The following is an 18,324-nucleotide window of genomic DNA, read 5'->3' on the forward strand; positions in this document are numbered from 1 at the left end:
CAGCAGTAATGAATCTATTACATTTTAATTCACGCCAAAAAACTCCATTAAATCTCTGGAACATGGTTGTCTTTGTTTCTGTCTTACACAAGCTATTTTCCATCCCTGAACTCGGATGTTTGTACATCTTGCCTCCTTTCTCTATATTTTTGTCTTAGGTACTCTTGTCTATACCAATTATATAAAATTCCCTTTTCTCTACATCATGTTTCATCATTCTTCCGTGATCTTAATACAGGCTATCACTCCTTGTCTAAAGCTATAGTTTGGTTTTACTCTCTGAAAGCATATGGGCTGGAGGCTTAGTTCCCAGTTGTGGGAGATGGAAGGAATCCTTTAAGACTAGAGACTAATGGGTGGTCCTTAGGTCACTGAGAGTGTGCCAGTAGAAGGGAATATTGGGACTCTCGAATGAGGTTTCATAAGATGGAATAGGAGGCTGAGCCTGACCCTGAGCCTGTCTCTGACTCACTGTTGGGATAGATCACATTTGCTCTCCCAAGTGTAGTCACCTGTAAGCCGCCGACCTGATGGCTGACTGAAACGGAGCCGCAGATCTGTCGGCTGAGTAAAGCAGCGCTGCCTACTCAAAGCGGCTGACAGCGTTGCCGATTTGACTGGCATTCGCAAGCGCCAGCCGCTAGGCTCTGGTAGTAACTACCAGTGCACTGTGCATGCGCAGTACACTTTGGAATTTGGCTCCAGCCCTTGCCGAACGGGGCATGCAAATGAGGTACCATTAGGGTACCACGAACCTGGCCAATCACCCCCTCCCGGGCGGGCTATGCTGAGGTGTATGCTAATGAAGCACTGCAAATGGACCAATTGTGCACCTCCATGTGCTTTGCCCCGCCCAGGGCTGAGGGTATATAAACAGCCCATTCTGGGCATTCGAGGTCTCTCCCAGAAATCTAAAAGAGCACTTCCAATAAAGGCTGTTGAGAAGGATCCGGTTTGTCGCGTTGCTGATCTGGGGGGGGGGGTGCAACAGTCACCATTGTATCTAACATGAGCAACCAGCCCAGAGGGGCCCTTTCAAGAATCTGAACCATGCCACTTGGACTTTCTCCATCAAAATATGAGCTGGTAATGTACTCAAAAGCTCAGCCTTCCTCAGGCATTTTATTATAAAACAGACCAATATATCTTGTTTCTGTTAATTATTCTGATGAATACAAGTCTGCTCATGTTACACCCCAGCTTACTGTAACTTTTATTTTCAAGTTAAGCCAAATTATGCCCCAGAAAAGAGAGCACTGGGTACTAAACTTGCCTACCTCCTAGCACTTATGCTTCCACTAATACACTACCCTGCCCCCCACCCTAGCTACACTCCCTTCTGAGTCTCATGGCTCAGTACTCAATATTTTCTTTCTATTGGTGTTATCCTGAAACGCCCTTCCTTTCCAGATTCCTGCTTTCCCCTCATCTTTACCTTATCGACTCCTGCTCATCCATCAAAATTTAATTAAAGCATTACATTCCCTGGGAAGAACCTGTCACTCTACTTGGCTTTAATATTCTCCACGAGCACTCGCAGGCAGTCGCTGTCTGTTGGAGAGAGGTGAAGCACTGTCATGGCCACAGGGATAACTCAGGGGCAAAAAGTTGAGACTAAGTCCTAGCTTTGTACTTCCTACATGACCATCCTCACCTTATGCCTCAGTTTCCTCATTTGTTACGTGCTTGTGTGAATGGTATGTCCACCTCAGAGGGTTGCTAAAACAGGGGTGTGATATGTATAAAGAATCTGGCAAAAGGCCTCAGACAAAATGACCTAAGAAGGCTGAGTTGGCTTATTAATGTACAACCACCCATTTATTTTTCTGCTTTCCAAATGGTCACATCTGTTAAGGGAAGAAAGTGTATTTTGAGCATCTTCCCTCAGCCCTGATCACAGTACCAGAAGCCTAGTAAACATCTAGGAAAAACTCATTGAACGAGTGGAATAAACACGAAATAGTAAGTGAGAAGGAGACTTAAAATTTTACCTTAACGTATGCTAATGAGTAAGATCGGTCTGATTTTATCTTGTGTTTTTCTACTTGTGCAAAGGATGCTGATGACATCTCATTAACTTGTGGTACACAAGCTCACTGTTCTCCGAGAGTCAAGAATCCTCTACTCTTGACAGAAGGGCACAATGTAGTTAATTAATGGGACTGCTATTCTGGAAAGCAACATGTAGGCATACACTGTGACAGAATCCCTCCGAGACACACGCAGAGAAACAACATTTAAATTCCCATCAAAAAGCCTAACAAACGAAATGGGGAAGAGGAGAGGGAGTGTAAGCAAACTTTGCCTGCAGAAAAACACCTTTTCTGAGCTTCCTGATAGTCAGCTACCAGAAGGCTCTTCTGAAAGATTTTTCACCTACACCCCAGAAATCCAACAAAGAAAAGTTGAAGTGAATAATTGTGACCATCGAGGTACTAGCGAGTGTCAATCATACCAGTTTTTTTCTCCATGCTGTAAGCAAGATTGGATGAAAAAAGAGATGGAAGCATACAATGTAAAGTACTAGACTAAGGATGCAGACAGCTTCAGTCGCATCCACTGCAGGGATCTTTTAATCCTATAGACACACAAAGCATACTCAAACTCCACTAAGCCCAAAGTCACTATATCCTATTGCTTATCTGCTGAAGGCTACTGTTTTCCTGCAGCTAGTCGCCACAATTGTCAACCCTGTAACCGCCCCTTCCAAGAAAATTTAAATATATTGTTTAAAATACTCAGTTCTTTCCTTGGGAGATGTTTTTTCTACCTTGTCCATTTTAATACATAATCTTGACAAACAACTGATATAACACCATTTAGTGGTTAATCTTCATTAGTTTGCCTGGATTAAGTGGAGTGCACCTGTGTTTGCCTGTTGTGGTTTTAAAAAAGCAATTAGTTTGTTGTATATTTGGTCTTATTATATTTAGGTATGTGTCTTAAATTTCTGATCTTTCCAAGACTTAACATGAAGGGGTGTTGTATTTTGTTGAAGGTCTTTTCAGCATCTAATGAGATGATCATGTGATTTTTTTCTTTGAGTTTGTTTACGTAGTAGATTACATTGATGGATTTCCATATATTGAACTATCCCTGCATCCCTGGGATGAAGCCTACTTGGTGGTGGTAAATGATCATTTGGATGTGTTCTTGAATTTGGTTTTTGAGAATTTTATTGGATATTTTTTGCATTGATATGCATAAGCAAAATTGTTCTGAAGTTCTCTTTCTTTGTTGTGTCTTTGTGTGGCTTAGATATCAGCACAATTATGGCTTCATAGAATGAATTATGTAGTATTCTTCTGTTTTTATTTTGTGGAATAGTTTGAGAAGTATGAGTATTAAGTCTTCTTTGAAGGTCTGATAGAATTCTGCACTAAAACCATCTGGCCCTGGGCCTTTTTTGGTTGGGAGACTTTTAATGACTGCATCTATTTCCTTAGGGGTTATGGGACTGTTTAGATAGTTTATTTGGTCCTGATTTAACTTTGATACCAGGTATCTGTCTAGAAAATCACCCATTTCATCTAAATTTTCCGGTTTTCTTGAGTATAGGCTTTTGTAGTAGGATCTGATGATTTTTTGAGTTTCCTCAGTTTCTGTTGTTATGTCTCCCTTTTCATTTCTGATTTTGTTAACTTGGATACTGTCTCTGTACCCTTTAGTTAGTTTGGCTAAGGGTTTATCTATCTTGTTGATTTTCTCAAAGAACCAGCTCCTGGTTTTGTTGATTCTTTGTATAGTTCTCTTTGTTTCTAATTGGCTGGTTTTAGCTCTGAGTGTGATTGTTTCCTGCCATCTGCTCCTCTTGAGTAGTTTGCTTCTTGTTCTTGTGCTTTCAGATGTGCTGTTCAGCTGCTAGTGTAGGATCTCTCAATTTCTTTGTGAAGACACTGAGTGCCATGAATTTTCCTCTTAGTGCTGCTTTCATTGTGTCCCATAAGTTTGGGTAGGCTGTGCCTTCATTTTCATTAAATTCTAGAAAGTCTTTAATTTCTTTCCTTATTTCTTCCCTGACCAAGTTATTGAATAGAGAGTTGTTCATTTTCTGTGAGTATATGGGCTTTCTCTTGTTTTTGTTGTTATTGAAGAGCAGCCTTAGTCAGTGGTGATCTGATAGAATGTGTGTGATTATTTCAATCCTTTTATATCTGTTGAGGGTTGTTTTTGTTTGTTTGTTTGTTTTTTTGTCTGATTGTATGGTTAATTTTGGAGAAGATAGCATGAGGAGCTGAGAAGAAGCTATATCCTTTTGATTTAGGGTGAAATGTTTTGTAGGTATCTGTTAAATCCATTTTGGTTCATAACTTCTGTTAATTTCACTGCATCTTTGTCTCTGTTTAGTTTCTGTTTACATGATGTATTCATTGGTGAGAGTGGGGTGTTGAAGTCTCTCAACTATTATTGTGTGAGTCTTAATATGTGTTTTGAGTTTTAGTAACATTTCTTTTACAAATGTGGGTACCCTTGCATTTGGAGCATGGATGTTCAGAATTGAGAGTTCATCTTGGTGTAAAATTTATTTTATTGGACATTAGAATGATTACTCCAGATTGTTTCTTGAGATCATTTGCTTGGAAAATAATTCCCAGTCTTTTAATCCGAGGTAGTGTCTGTCTTTGTCACTGATGTGTGTTTCCTGTGTGCAACAAAATGCTGCCAGAAGCTGGAAACAACCCAGAAGTTCCGCAGTAAAAGAATGAACACAGAAAATGTACATGTCCACACTGGAATACTATTATGCTATTAAAAATGACGACTTCATGAACTTTGTAGGGAAATGGATAGAATAGGAGTGAGGTAACTGAGGTATCATCCTGAGTGAGGTAACCCACGCAAATGAACATACATGCTGTGCACTCACTGATAAGTAGCTATTAGTCCCAAAGCTCAGAATACCCATGATGCAACTCATATACCATATGAAACCTAACAAGAAGGAAGGCCAAAGTGTGGATGCTTCAAACCCATTTAGAAGAGGAAACAAAATAATCACAGGAGGCAGAGGGAGGGAGGGACAAAGGGAGGGAGAGGAAAAAGGGGGGGGGGCAGAACCAAGTATGGGAAGAGACAGGAGAGAAGTCCAGAGGGCAGGGAGAATAAGTAGAAATAAGTAGTAGTGTGGGGTGGGGAACTTGGGGAACCACTAGAAAGTCCCAGACAACAGGTAATTGAGAAGCTCCCAGGACTCAATGGGATGACATTAGCAAAAATTCCCAATAGCAGGGAGGTAGAACCGGAAGAGACCACCTCCAGTAGATAGACATGGCCCCAAGTGGAGGACTGGGGCCACCCACTCTTCTAAAAGTTTTTAACACAGAATTGTCCCTATCTAAAGGAAATGCAGAGACAAAAATGGAGCAGAGGCTGAAAGAAAGGCCATTCAGAGACTGCACCACTATGCAATCCATTCCATCTGCAGACACCAAACCCCAATACTATTGCTGATGTCAAGATGTGCTTGCAGACAGGGGCCTGGTTTGGCTGTGTTCTGAGAGGCTCTGCCAGCACTTGACTAAGACAGATGCAAATACTTACAGCCAATTATTAGACAGAGCCCAGGGATCCCAGTGGAAGATTTAGAGGAAGGGCTGAAGGAGCTGAAGGGGATTGCAACCCTATAGGAAGAACAATAGTATCAATTTACTGGAGCTTTCAGAGCTCCCAGAGACTAAACCTCCAACCAAAGAGTATACATGGGTCAGTCCACAGCTTCTGCTACAAATGTAGCAGATGACTGCCTTATCTGGCATCAGTGAGAAGGAGGTGCTTGGTTCTTTGGAGGCTTGATACTCGAGAGAAAGGGGATACAAGAGGGGAAAGGCAGGAGTAGGTGGGAGGGTGGGGGAGCACCCTCTTAGAGGCAAAGTGAAGGGGAAAGGGTGGGGACTGTCCATGGAGGGGAGACCAGGAAGGAGGATAACATTTGAAATGTGAACAAATAAAATGAATAATAAAAAAATGAGATCCTGGGGGCTCTGAACTAAAGAATGCATTAATCTTTTGATGGATCATAATTTGATGGCACTGTTGAGAGGTGGGTAAAAATATGTAGGAGATTGTACTCATGGAAGGAACTAGGCCACTGGGACTGCCCTTGGGGCTCTATCTTGCCTTGATCCTTTTCTGCATGACTCTTCTCATCTTTCAGGGCAATTCAAGTCAGCAGCTTCCAGGTGACACAGATTCCTGCTGCTGTGATGTTCTGCCCAAGTGGGGTCACCTGGCCATACATCCAACTCTATGATTTCTTAAGCTGAGATAAATGATTACTCTCTTAAGATGTCCTCAGACATTTTGGTCACAGATAACACAAAAATAATAATACCTTTCCTTGTACTTTTACTCTTTGTCTTAACAGCTATATGAAATTGCTGGGAACTTGTGTTATATATTCAAGACAGTTTAGTTCAGCTTTTTTTCCAAGCTGCAACACAATCATTCCAAATGAACATCATGAATTAATTTGTGCCTCAGTTTCTCTTAAGGATGGACAGCTTCACAAGAGCACTACTTGTTACTTTTTTAAAAAAAAGTTTGTCTCATGTACACACGTCTGTCATCACCTACTGCACACAACACACTAAAGCACCTTTGAACTCTGATGAAGCTGCTCAAAGTGATGCTTTCTACTGTCTGCTGGTCAAGGGTCTTTAAAAACTATTTTCACTTTTAGTGGATTTTAGAAGGTACAGGAGGCTCTAGAAGAGACTGTTTCAAGCCTGCATCTTGATGATCCTGTACATCTTCACCCCATACAAACAATACGACAGAAAGGTCAGGTATATGACAAGTTGGAGGCTGTAACTCACCTTCTGCCACCCTTTTGCTATTGCAGAAAGACCTTCTAGGGAAGGACCTTAGGGCAGTAGGTGAAGATCTAGGCTTACAATCCAAAGATCTGTAGGCTTTGAAAGCACCTCTGAAGATTTTCCTCAATAAGAAATAAATGAAATCCTTCAAGGCTTGAGGAGAGCCAATGCAATCTCTGAACTAGGCTTATCCCCTGCTTCCAAGACATGACTATACAAAATATGAGCAGGTTAAATAGTCAGAGAACCCAAAGAACATTATAGAAACATATAGAACTTTTCAAATATAGAGCTGCCCATTTTTAGGCCATGGGATATTTCTAATATGCCCTCTAACTAATGTGGAAGTAAGAACATAGTTGGTTAAATTAATTTTAACTGAAGGAGATGAAAAATCCCACTTTAATAATTATGAACCCTAATTCAGTGGAGAGGGCATTTTAATCAATAAATTAATTAGTTTTAATTCTAGGGCCAGACTACTTTCAGTCTTCTTTTTAATCAGATCTTGTCCATGGTGAAAACTATAAGTTGCCCATGTCTGTTGCAGTGAGAACAGAAGCTGCGGTTACAGAAGAGGGGAGGGGTTTTCCGAGGAGGGTCTGGACAAGCTAGGGAGATGAAAAGGTGGCCTGCAGTTGAGTTTAAAACATCTAAGATAGAGAAGGTGAAGAAGAGGGCTAGTGATGACAGACCAGTTGTTTCTATGCCCAAAGCTCTGGAAGGAAATATTTATCATCCTTTCTTAAAGTCTTGCTTCTAACGAAGTTGATTATAACAGACTTAACAATAAGTAAGGATAGCTTCTAACAATAAGCTTCTGCTTAGGACACTATGTCCGACCACTTGCTTAATATGAGACAATCAAGAAAGACTGCAGCTATACCTTAGTGACTGGGATAGAGTTTACTTTCTGTCTTGTTAAAGCTACAGCTGATTATGTAAATATGAGGATAAAGAGAGCATAGTATAATTAGTGACACCTGAGGTATCTGCAGAGTCCAAGTGTAATAATGCTGGCCAAATACTTAACAGCTATTGACAGTCAAGGGCAATAACTAACAAGTTTGGAGTCAGAGATGAACAGTACATAAACAACATGTGATCATTGCCATGGCTGGTCCAGGGGACCCGCATAGAGCATGTGGGCCCCCACTGATGGACTCAGTCATGCTAGCCCAGAAAATTAGCCAACACCAATGGGCGTTATTTCAGCCATTGTCTAACATCTGTCATGTCCCTGTAAAGTCCCCTGGCCAAGAGTTCAATGATCCTTTTCTCTCCTAGAAGCCTTTTCTATTCTTGGGAGTTTCTGTCATATTCCCCCAATTTCTTGCTAGTTCGTTATTCTTAGTAAAATTTACTTCTGTTGTACATAATCCCACGAGAGCCTACATCTTTAACCTCTTTTGTGTGAGACAAAGGATTTGGAGTCACTATCTCAGATTGACTTTTGTGACATCCAAGTGCCTAATATTTCAAGACCCTGGTTCCAGCACTACTGGGCTGAGTAAGATTCTGATCATACTGAAATCCCCTCATTACAATGGGAAACCTTGCAAAGATAATTCTAGTACTTACTAAATACTGAAGTAAATTCTCCATGAGTGTCTACATTCCATTTTCAGAACAATCTCCCAAAATTGACATCATAATTTTATATAATTCAAAAATTGGGATCCAACATAATTAAGTAATTCAATCCTAAATTTGGATTTGAATCCGAGACTCTTTCTGGAACACCTTCACCTATTTCTTCTGTTACAATCTACCATTTAAAATTAGACCTCAGTGGGATTTCAACATAAAAAATGTTTATCCAAGATTATCTTTTTTAAATGGTGCATTGCATATTTATAAGTACAAAAAGAGAAAAACCTTAGATAAACTGGGAAATAGCTTTGGAATTATTCTTGGAACAGTAGCATAAGCTAACAGTAGTGTAGAGAACCTAAAAGGCACAGATGCAGGGAGAAAGCCAGTATGACATACTCACCAGGGGCTGCGTTCTCACAGAAGACTCGGCTTAGAGTCTTGTGCATGGTTTTGACTTATCTCAACAGATAGAAGAGCCTTGACTTCTGCATATTATAATTGCCTAAATCTGAGGATACATGAACCTTGGTAAAGCAATCCTCGTCTGTGAACCTGCCTGGCCCCTCTTCCCACAAAGGCAATCCTGAATGTGGAACTCCACATGCTTGGTGGGTCCAAGGCCAACTGGGCCTGACTCTTCATTTCTGCATCCTTGCCTAACCAAATTATGACCCTACACTTTTTGGAATATGTGAATGCAGAACTTCATTGAGAGAACTGCACAGCAGTGTTTTGTTTCATCAGATGGCTGGTCTGTGGCTACCTCAGTCACGTTGACATCTTTATTTTCTCTCTCCACCTTCCTTCATGTTGATTTCTCTACTGTCTGTCTTTCAGGCTGGTTTACACACCTCTGACTCCTCTTGACCCACTTCCTTGGAAAGCAAGCACATTAAACAAAGAACCTTATTGTATGCTCTCCCATCACTAGTAAAGCGGCGATTTTTTGTCTTTGCTGCCAGCTATCTTGAGACATCTCTGAGACCAGAGTGACTACTAACGTGTTGACAGGAAATGAATACTCACACTTGAGCTCCAGCTTGATGAAGTCTGTGTTCCCCAGATTTTCCAGAAATACTCCCCGGGGGATTAATGTCTTAAAGTAGAAAGAAATGTCAGCACTTGTTTCCCCTTGGAAGGTAGAGAAGTGCAGGTAGGATGACGGGTTTGGGAAGGAAGCAGCATTCCAATAATTTCCTGTGGGATGAAGAGAGAAGACAAGTTACCCAGTACCTTGATTAGGACAAATATATATATTTGAGTATAATAAACCTTCATGGGCAGTAGCCATGTATTCCTAAACAATTGCAGAGAGAGCAGAGACTCTTCAGGCGAGCTGTCTTTGAGTTGTGCCTGGAGTTATAGATGTGGCAGGGGCATGGAGTCAGAAACATTAAGATTTACATGTGAAAGATGTTAGTCTGCAGAGCAAGACTGGAAGCTTTTCTTTTCTTGGGCTTCATCTAAAGAACAGAACATGCACAGGGTGTGAGTCTGTAAATACAGATGGAGGGGTGCTATAAATGTCCTTTAAGGGCCATATAACACATGTGGCTCTTTTATCAGTTCACTAACCCAATTTCATTTTGGGGGCACGTTTTCTTCTCTTAATAAATGGTTTCAAGTTCAGTCTCTAACCATGAGTCCCTGGTGAACTCTTTCGTTCTGGGATATTAGAGCCTGGAATCAGATGCCCTCTGAACTCACCCAGGTGCTTTTAGTCAATCAGTACCATGAAACTCCTGAAAAGGCATGATCTATCCTTCCCAACCATTGCCTGGCTGAGTGGCCAGTGTATCAGGAAGAACAATTTATAGGACATAATAAAACTTTAAACCAGCTAACTCAGATTCCATCAGGACTAATGGATCAAGAAGTTAATACGGGACCATGACCTGACTTGCATCTTGATCTTCTGTGGAGACTTCTTTCTAATGTGCACGTTTGACCATCCCAGGTTAAGGCTGATTAAGATAAAAATCTTTAGATGTGTTTTAAAGTAGTTTCTAAAGCCTTGAGCTTTAACATTAATTCCACAGTCTGTCTTAATGGTGTGTACCTGTCTTTTGAAGATCACAGTAGGTGAGCCGGGCTTACTTCATTAGTCTATACTCATCTACAAACTTCACTTTCTTTTCTCTAATAAAAACTGTGTGCATACGTGACACTAAATCCAATTACTATTCTTTAATGAAGGTAACTTTATGTCGGCACTGCTATACTTAAGCCATAATTTTAAATTAAACATGTAGTATTGTTCCACTCAGATATTAAATTACCTTCTTACCTCACTAAAGCTATTTGTTTTTGTAGGCATCTAGGATATAGTGACATCCAGATAAGTGCATGGAATATTTAAAGTTAAATGCATTATAGATATACACATTAAAATTTTAACGGGTTTATGTGAGCCACCTCAATGATTTCTCAATAAAGCAACACCAGACTGTAAGTGGCTTAGTGCCGCTCGTTGGGGAGAGAAAAAAAAATCTTAAGTGTTTATGTTCCTGAAACAAAACAAAGATAACGTTATCCCTTGGTTAGTTTCAGTACCTTGGTGAATATCAAAATCTGAGGATGGAAGTCCCTTAAATAAAGTGCTGAAATAGTTGCATAAAATTTGTGTATATTAAATCATCTCCAGATTACTGGTGATACCTAATACAATGGGAATGCTGTGATAGTTATCAGTTGTCATACTGGGTTGTTTAGAGAATACAGAAGGGAAGTGTTTGCATTTGTTTACACATGGAGTATACTCTTTCCTCATACCTTTAGGTGGGTTCTGAAGGCTGGAAGGCTGGATTAAATTTGCCAGCTTGTATGGCACTTGCTGAGTCACCTTGCTGGTGGCCCCACCTTTTCGATCGGAGTCTCAGTGGGCTGAAGGTCAGTGAGTAATCTATGCTAACCTGCTAGTAAGCCTAAGGGATCCACTTGTCCAGGCTTCCCCGAGCACTGAGATGACAAATCGTGCCACTATATCTGGCTTTTGTTTACGTGGGTTACGGAATCTAACTCAGGACCTCACGCTTGGACAGAAAGCTTTTTCCAAATGAGCCATATTCACAGCTTCTAAAAATTAGTTTTTCAAATGTAGTTCAGTTGCCAAGTCTGTAGACACAGCCAAAGGTCACCTGGTGGGTTCTGATTGTTAAGCTTCTATTACGTCAAACTTTGTGGTTTGTTAAGAATATACTTTGGGCTGAACACCGAGTTGGGGGCGAGAATTTGAGGGTGGGGAGGTGGGGGGGGGTAGGTGGGGACACATCCTCATAGAAGCAGGAGAAGTGGGGATGGGATGGGGGTTCCTGGGTGGTGGGGGAATGGGGTAAGTGGATAAAATCTGAAATGTAAATATAATATAGAATAAAAAAGAATACATTAAAAGTAAAGTCATATGAGACATATAAGAGTTCTACAGGAAAATAAGCAGAAAAAATAAATTAAAATAAAAGAATATACTTTGCGTACAGTGCTGAATGGATGACATAAAATAGTTCCTAATGTTTCCTATTCTCTGGAGCTGTCCCAGAATAATGGTCTTTCTCTTAACTACCTTAGTAGATAATATACACTTGAGAAGGCAGGGAAAATATGTCTGTAGGTGTCTTTCATGGGGTAAAAAGATTTGTAGAGGGTCGAGGGTCAAGGAAGTTATTCGGTCAGTAGGTCAGTAGAGTGCTTATCTAACATGTGTTTGATCCTTAGCTCTGCATAGCCAGCAATAGTGTGGTATGGGCTTGTAACTCAGGAAGTAGAGGCAGGAGGATCAGAACTTAAAGGTCATTCTTGGCTATTCAAAGAAGAGCAGAGCCTTGATTCTAACTCAAATTAAAAAAAAAAAAAACGATGGGGGTAGGAACTGCTTGTTCTTAAGGCATTTAAAAGTCTGAGTGTAGTTTTAAGTTGCTGTGTTTTAACCGTTCATAGCTTTCAGCAGAAGAATATGTGCTCAGTTCTTTCTAGGGAAACGAAAATGATGCTGGGTAGGATAATATTGGAATAAGAAAGGATCATTACTGTCCCTGACATGGAGGCTGTCACCCACGGGTCGAGCCTTTTCCTTGGGCCCACATCAGGTGTTCCATGTGGGGAGGGAAGGGGTATTTTCCCTGCCACCAGGAAATCTGGTACTTCTTTGAGAAAACCTAAATCAAATGAGGAGTTGTTATACCCATTAGGAACCTCCAGGTTAGAGGGGGTGAAGATTCCATAACCCCAGGCCAGGAGGGTTCTGTTGGTCCTAACTAGGGGAAAGTCCTTTAACATCCTAAGAGCCTGCCAGGATCCAGGTCCCTGTGGTTCTCCAGCCTTCCTCAGAGCAATTCTGTCTCTTTAGGTTGAATCCCCAGGACAGGAATGTAATTAATGTTTTCAAGTTTCAATCCAATCAAGTACATTCTTATTATCTGGGGTGGCGATGCATTAAAAGAAGGGCAGTTGTCTGAAGTGATTCTAGGAAAAAGAAAGCTAAAAGGAAAACATGTCAGTATTTATTTGAGGTCTGGGTCTAGTTATTCCGATAGGAATATACCCAGAGACGAGAAGGCAGTTCAATCAGTTCTTCTCATTTGATGAAACATCTCTACAGACGGCAATTCCATTTGTTCTAATTCTGTGCTCACTAAGCAACTTCAATCTAATTCGGTCTCTTAAATGGGCTTATTCATGGGGAAACCATGCCTTGTACCAGTGGTGTTACCAGGATCCTGGAAATGTCTGGATTGTCACCAGCTACCTCTGTTACTTGTGAGTGTCCAAAATCTTTGGGTGAATTTGTAAAATCCACACTCCGTCAACAGCAGGAAGGCCTCTGCTCTGGCCTGGTAAGGTCACAGTTGTGTCTACTCCGGAGTTGCAGGGTGGTGGTTGGGGGTTGAGGCTTGGGAATCAACTGGGAAACCGGCAGAGGATATTTTGACTCTTTTATTTATCTTGAAAAAGTCCTTCCCTTTATTGTTTACTTTAAAAATATTTTAGTTGTTGTTAGTGTGCGCATGCATGCCTGTGAGTGTGCAAAAGTGTGTGAGTGTGTGTGTGTATGCGTGTGTGTATCATTGTATCTGCATGAGTGTGTGTATGTATGTATAAGTGTGTCTGTATGTGTGAGAGAGTCTGTGCTTGTGTGCCTGCATGTGTGTGTGTATGTGTAGTGTACACATACATACAGGTGCACACACGGTATGGCAAGGCTGTAGAGATGAGAAGATGACTTTTGGGAGCTGTTTTACTTTCCTTCCATCCTGGGGTCTGGGGATTGAACTCAGTTCAGGGGGCTTATGTAGCACTTTGCCCACTGAGTCGCCCATCATGCTGGTTTAGTGTCCATCTTTTTAAATGTCTGCTTTAGTTATAGTATATCACACACTCCCTATATGAATATAGTGTCAAAAAGAACGAATAAGCAAATGTGCCCAATGAGATGTGAGCTGCCTTTCTTTTCTTCTGAAGAAGATACTATTGCTTGTATTTTATGTATGTATTTTGCCTGCATGTAGATTTGTGCACCACCTGCTTGCCTGCTAAAGCAGAAGAAGGTGTGAGATTTCTGGGAACTAGAGTTACAGACAGTTGTGAACTGCCATGTGGGTGCTTGGAATCAAACCCAGGTCCTCTGGAAAAGCAACCAGTGCTGCTCTTGCCTTCGGAGCCTCCTTTCTAGCCCTGTGAGCTCACTTTCAATGAGTATGTATAAAGATAAAAGTTTGAATGCTGATGTCCCAGACCCTTAGTGACCTTTCCTGTGTCTTGTCTGGAAAGTTGGTTGCTCAGCCTTGGGGACTTTGAGTTATAACAAATAATGCAAGAGGTTTGCTCGGTGTGCATTGCATTCCACCATGCAGGAAGCTGATAGCACTCTTGCTGTTTGTTTATATTGCTTCTAGTTGACCATAAGCTTATGAAAGCTGAGATAAAACTATTTCATCTCCATAACCTTTGGCCTCAGAATATAGTCAGTACTCTATAAATAACTGCTAAAGAAATGAGTAAGTGATTAGTTACTCCTCATTTATATCTAGTTTTAATTCCATATGCAAATACTTCATGGGTCAAATGTGGTTTATGTGTACCCTGAGTATTAAATATGCTAAATAAATATCAATAAAGGCTAATGCTGTTTTAGCACCCACAAATAACCAGACGCTGAATCCACCAGCACACCATCACTTTCTTCATTCATGACTTTATCTCTATTATTCCCTGTAGACTTCATTGAACAATGCCAAGCATTTGCGGGACTAATGGTCTCGTAACCTTAAGGCTATTGAAATAGTTACAATTTGTACTTGCTATCAAGGTCAGTGCTATGGAGGGGAAAAGCACATTGTATGAGGCTATCAAGTCAAAATAAGTGAGTCCCTGGATGATAAGAACTGAGTGACAGCAGGTGGCGGGGACTGAGCCAGCATGGACAGGCAGAGGGGGGAAAGTTAGAAATCAAAAGGGAAGGTGTGCTACCGAATAGAAATGAGTGTCTGAGATTAGAAGGGTCGGTCAACAGTGACAGAATAATGAGGTAGGTGGAAGGTTTAAGGACACAGCCCTGGGCTGGAGCCACTGTCCTCTGAGGCTTGGCACAACGGTTGGTGTGGCATTGAGAGCTCTTCAAGCTTGAAAGTGATTCCATCATGGGAGAAACTTATCAAATAAATTCATGCCAAGCCAGGCTAGGCTTATCCTACGTGTCCAGAGAAAGCAGGGTGGCATCTCCAGCTAAATGTCAGGGAGGGCTGGGAGCCCAAACCAGGTGTCGCTGACACTCAGTGTCACTACAAACCTCAGGAAGTCAGTAGGTGAAAACACTATGTCAAGTTCTTCACTAGCCACTTACTTGACCTGATCAATGAATGTTTGGTGTGAGATACTAGCCTCAGAATTCCTAGAGCTATTTTCTGAGTAGCAGTCTTTTATTTTAAGTCCAATTTTCTTTCCTTACAAAATATTACACGAGAAGCCTGCCTGATGTCTTGTGGCCTAGGTGGGCAGAGCAAGCCTGAAAAGATCCTTGCCCAGTGCCATACAGTACAGGCAGCACATAACATTCTTAAGATGACCCCAGATACCCAGAGGCCCCATGTATCACTAACATGAACAAGTCAGTGGGGGAAAGATGTAAAAGAAAGAACAGCAGAATGATGTATGCACAATGAAGAGAGGCAGAACTGGAGACTCACAGGTAGTGAGTGAGGGACAGCCTGAAGTGAATAGCTGGCGATTCTACATGAGACCATGGTGAGGTCCTGGCCCATGTTGCCACTAAGGATCATGTCTGGGTCCATGGCCTTGCATCAGTGGGGTTCTGTTTTCACTTTGCCAATACAGCTGGCCCTGGTGGCTAGATCACAGTGATCTGCCTCGATGACATGAGAGTAGGAGAGCTGGCTCTAGCCCTTGCTGGCTGTGGAGTTTCATTTAGAGATCTTGTCTCAACATAAGGTGTCAAGCATAGAGAAAGACACCTGAAGTTAACATCTGACCTCCATATGTGCAAATATACATGCACAAACACATTCCATACTAAACACACACAGACACACATGTACACGCACGGGGACATGAACGCATGCATGCACACCTTTGAGTGGAAGTTATTAATTTATATTCTTAGGTATTTTCTATTGATTTTCCAGGAGGTGAGATGAGTCTCCTTTGCAATTTTTTTCTCCAGACAGTCACACTGCAAAATTTGTGAGTCTGTGAAGATTTAGCATTTGTATGTTTAAGATGGCATGGCCATCACTTTACTAATAAGCCAGGTAATCAAATATATTTTATCTCTGTATAATTCTTTGTTTCTCTGGGATCAATTTTGTCTCCTTTGCTCAGCTATTCATGTCCTTGTCATGGCTTCCAAATTCACTATCACAACTTCATAGCTTTTCTCAAATGTTTCCAAAGATTAAGCATTTCCAGTCATTTACCAGTCATGACTTTGAGCTCTGGAGACAGCCTCTACTTCTGTTTCCATCTGGATAAGCAGGTCTTGGTGTTTAGCTCCTGTCCTGTGATCTCTCTCCCCCATGTAGCCAAGCCTGCCTCTTTTCCTTTTCAGGAATCTATTCAGAGGTGTCATGACATCCCATTTCTGTGTCTGCACCCTCATTTTCTGGAATCACATTTTCAGTTAGCATCTTGAGGAAAGGGGTGCTTGAGGTTAACTTTCCAAATCCTTGTTCTTCTTCTGATAAGCCATTATTCACATCTAATTGAGACAACTCAGAAAGACAATTGTCAAGCTGTCTAGGTTGCTGTGGAGAAAGCTAATGCTCTCTGATTATCATGTGTATACCCACTCCTTATGTAGGGCCACAGACTTAAATAGTTTCTTAATCTTTTCCACCCTAAACCTGTTTGTTTTAATCTATCAGTTTTCTTGCTCATTTTCAAGGTTAATTTTGATCTTTTAAAAAAATTTATCTTTGTAATCTACTTTGAGCATCCTTCCAGTATTATTTTTAGTCTTGCAAGTTGTTTGTTTGTTGTTTAGTAGTGCTCCACTTAGGAGAAGGATCAAGGACACAGCATCAGATAGCAGGGGATGTAGAGAGTAAGTCTTCAAGGAAGCTCTTGCCCACCTGTGTCTCTGCAAAGCTACTGTGTACTGGCTCCACGTGGACCCCTAGAACCACACAGTCTGGTTTACAGTCCAATGTTGCTGCCTTCACTGACTGAGCGACTCTGGACACCTGATCTTGAAAATTATTAGAAGTTACGATTTTAGTGGTTTTTGTATTGTGCAATGAGCTTTCTATTGTTTAGTATGGGCTGGATGTTGTTAACAATAAACCAGATGACTTCATTTGCATGCAGATTTGGGTTTGTTTGTAGAGGTTTTCTTATGAGTAGTAGGAAAAAAATGACTTCCTGGAAAAGTAGATTTTGCTGAAGAAAAAGCATTATTTTACAGAATAAGCTAACCTCAAAATTCAGGGCTCCAAGAGAAGATGTTGCCCTTGGGCTTTGGTTGGTCACCTGTACTCTCTTCAGCATTCCACCTTCTCCAGAAGGTTCTTTCCATTGCTGAGGCCCAAAAGGGCAATACTGCCAACAATAATTGTGTTCTTTGAGCTACAACTGGGCTGAGCCCTATAGAGGACATGAGATGCTCCAACTCTGAAGGTCACAGAGCTCAGAGTGTTCCCAGTTCTGCACAAGAATGAGAAAATGGGTTTGTTCCCAATTAGTCATCAAAGCCACACGCTGAACTCATGACTGACACATTTAAGTGTGAATGGTGCAGATAGGTGATTTTACTATATTTTCAGTGCTTGGAATAGTTGTGTGTACTAGATCTTTAAAGATTAGAAAAAAGTACCTCAAATTTCTCATAATGTCTCTTGATTTAGGTCCCACACCCCCCTTATTAAAAACTTTTTAATGAGACCCATGATTTGTACTTGGTCTTTTGGGGGTTTGCAACTAACAGTTAATAACATGCAGAAGTGGAGAAATGAATAGGTATGAGGGAAACTTTCGGGGCTTCATAGATTCCATTTACATTGTAGACTTAGAAAAATACTAAATAATTCCATAGGATTGATTCTAAGAGAGGAGAGACTTCAAGATCAATTCTCCTGTATTCAGGCATAGTTGAAAATGAACCATACATTATGTCTTGTCCATAGAGGGGTACAGGTTTGTGTCTATTATTTTCAGGGTGGTGTTTCACAAGTGGTGCAGTACCCACTGATGGACATACTGGGGCAACTCTGGGTAGCGCCTATCATGTAAAAATGCTGGATGAGTCAGGGATGAATACTTGTGCTTCGCTGCTCCTTTCCTGAACACTTTCATTCATTTCATGATTTCTAGTACGTGACTGGAGATTATTGGTTGTCAAATCTACGCATGCAGTTACATCTGTACTATGAGTTAAGGTCAAAGTAAGGGCTTGTTGAACAGCTTTGTC

General features: G+C 41.1%; 1 protein-coding gene across 1 annotated transcript in view; it reads right to left on the bottom strand.

The window, feature by feature from the left end:
* The window catches only part of Cntnap2 (contactin associated protein 2), a 1,965,545-nt gene that overhangs the window by 247,254 nt on the left and 1,699,967 nt on the right, over positions 1-18,324 (bottom strand). Inside the window, exon 16 of the mRNA XM_034518882.2 lies at positions 9,438-9,608. Within this exon, the coding sequence (XP_034374773.1) occupies positions 9,438-9,608 (171 nt within the window). The remainder of the gene's footprint in view (positions 1-9,437; positions 9,609-18,324) is intronic.

The sequence above is a fragment of the Arvicanthis niloticus genome, chromosome 15 (genome assembly GCF_011762505.2).
Source record: "Arvicanthis niloticus isolate mArvNil1 chromosome 15, mArvNil1.pat.X, whole genome shotgun sequence".
In the NCBI taxonomy this organism is placed as follows: domain Eukaryota; kingdom Metazoa; phylum Chordata; class Mammalia; order Rodentia; family Muridae; genus Arvicanthis; species Arvicanthis niloticus.